Below are 1,898 nucleotides of genomic sequence, written 5' to 3' on the forward strand. Positions count from 1 at the left end.
TCCCTATCCTTTTGTCTCTGTTTATTCTTTTTTCTTTTGCCCTACCCAGGTACGTGGGGACTTTCTTGCCTTTTGGGAGGTCTGAGGTCTTCTGCCAGCGTTCAGTAGGTGTTCTGTAGGAGTTGTTCCACGTGTAGATGTATTTCTGGTGTATCTGTGGGGAGGAAGCTGATCTCCGCGGTCTTACTCTCCGCCATCTTCCCGGAAGTCTCGGGCCTATTTCTTTAAGTGAGTTGTTTTCTTATTGTTAAATTACAAGAGTTCTTTGTATATTTTGGATAACAGTCCTTTATTTGATGTGGTTTTTGCAAATATTTTCTCCCAGTCTGTGACTTGTCTTTTCATTCTCTTGATAATGTATTTTGCAGAGCAGAAGTTTTTAACTTTAATGAAGTCCAGATTATTCATAACTTTTTCCTGGATTATGCCTTTGGTATTTTATCTAAAAAGTTATCACCATACCTAACGTCATCTAGATTTTCTCCTGTGTTATCCTCTAAGAGTTTTATAATTTTGTATTTTACATTAGGTCAATGATCCATTTTGAGTTTTGTGAAGGGTTTAAGGTCTTTGCCTAGACTGATTATTTATTTATTTATTTGGCATGTGAATGTCTAATTGTTCCAGCAGCATTTGTTGAAAAGACTGTCATTGCTCCATTGTACTGCCTTTGCTCCTTTGTCAAAGATCTTTTGACTACATTTATGTGGGTCTATTTCTGGGTTCTCTATTCAGTTGCATTTGTCTGTCTGTTTTTTTTTTTTTTTGCTAATGCCATACTGTCTTGAATGATTGCAGCTTTATAGTAAGTCTTAAAGTCAGGAAAATCAGCCTTTCAACATTGTCCTTCTCCTTCAGTACTCTGTTGGCCGTATTGGGTCGTTTGCTTCTCCAGATAAACTCTACAACCAGTTTGTTGATATGCACAAAATAACTTCTTGGATTTTTGTTTTGATTGCATTATACCTCTAGGTCATGCTGGAAAGAACTGACATCTTGACAATATTGTTTCTATCCATGAACATGAAATGTATCTCCATTTATTCAGTTCTTTTTTTATTTAATTCAACAGAGTTTGATACTTTTTTCATTTATACCTTGTATATATTTTGTTGGATTTGTACCTAAGTAATTGGGATGGGGGCTAATGTAAATGGTATCATATTTTAAATTTCAAATTCCACTTGTCATTGCTGGTATACAGGAAAGTAATTGACTTTCATATAGTAACCTATTAACCTTTTATCATGCAACCTTGCTATAATTGCTTATTTGTTCCAGGAGGGTTTTTCTTTCTTTTTTTGGGTGGAGGGAGGGCTGTTCTTTCAGATTTTCTGTATACATAGGCAATATATCATCTGTGAACAAAGACAATTTTATTTCTTCCTTCCCAATCTATATAAATTTTCTTGTCTTGTCTTGTCATATCATATTAGCTAGGACTTCCAGAAATACGTTGCAAAGAACTGTGAGAGAAGACATCCTTGCTTTGTTCCTGATCTCAGTCAGAAAGCTTTGAGTGTCTCACCACTTAGTATGATGTCACTACAGATTTTTTGTAGATATTATTTATCAAGTTGAGGAAGTTCCCCTCTATCTTAGGCTGCTGAAGGTCTTTAATCATGAATGGGTGTTGGATTTTATCAAATGTCCTTTCTGCATCTATTGATATGATCATGTGGTTTTTTTTGTTTTGTTTTGTGTTTTAGCATGTTGATGTAATGGATCACATTAATTGATTTTACAATGTTGAACAAGCCTGGCATAGCTGGGATAAATCCCATTTGGTTGTGGTGTGTTTAATTTTTAAGAAACTACCAAACTGTTTTCCAAGATGGATGTACCATTTTATATTCCCACCAGCAATGTAGGATTCTAGTTTCTCCACATTATGACCT

The 1,898-nt window shown here is 35.1% G+C and overlaps 1 protein-coding gene across 1 annotated transcript in view; it reads right to left on the reverse strand.

The window, feature by feature from the left end:
* NPSR1 (neuropeptide S receptor 1) overlaps positions 1-197 on the reverse strand; it is a 148,223-nt gene extending 148,026 nt beyond the window's left edge. The window contains 1 exon segment of the mRNA XM_007446132.1: positions 188-197. Coding sequence (XP_007446194.1) covers positions 188-197 — 10 coding nt within the window.
* Positions 198-1,898: the final 1,701 nt, after the last annotated feature.

Source organism: Lipotes vexillifer, unplaced genomic scaffold (assembly GCF_000442215.2).
Source record: "Lipotes vexillifer unplaced genomic scaffold, Lipotes_vexillifer_v1.1 scaffold822, whole genome shotgun sequence".
NCBI lineage: Eukaryota > Metazoa > Chordata > Mammalia > Artiodactyla > Lipotidae > Lipotes > Lipotes vexillifer.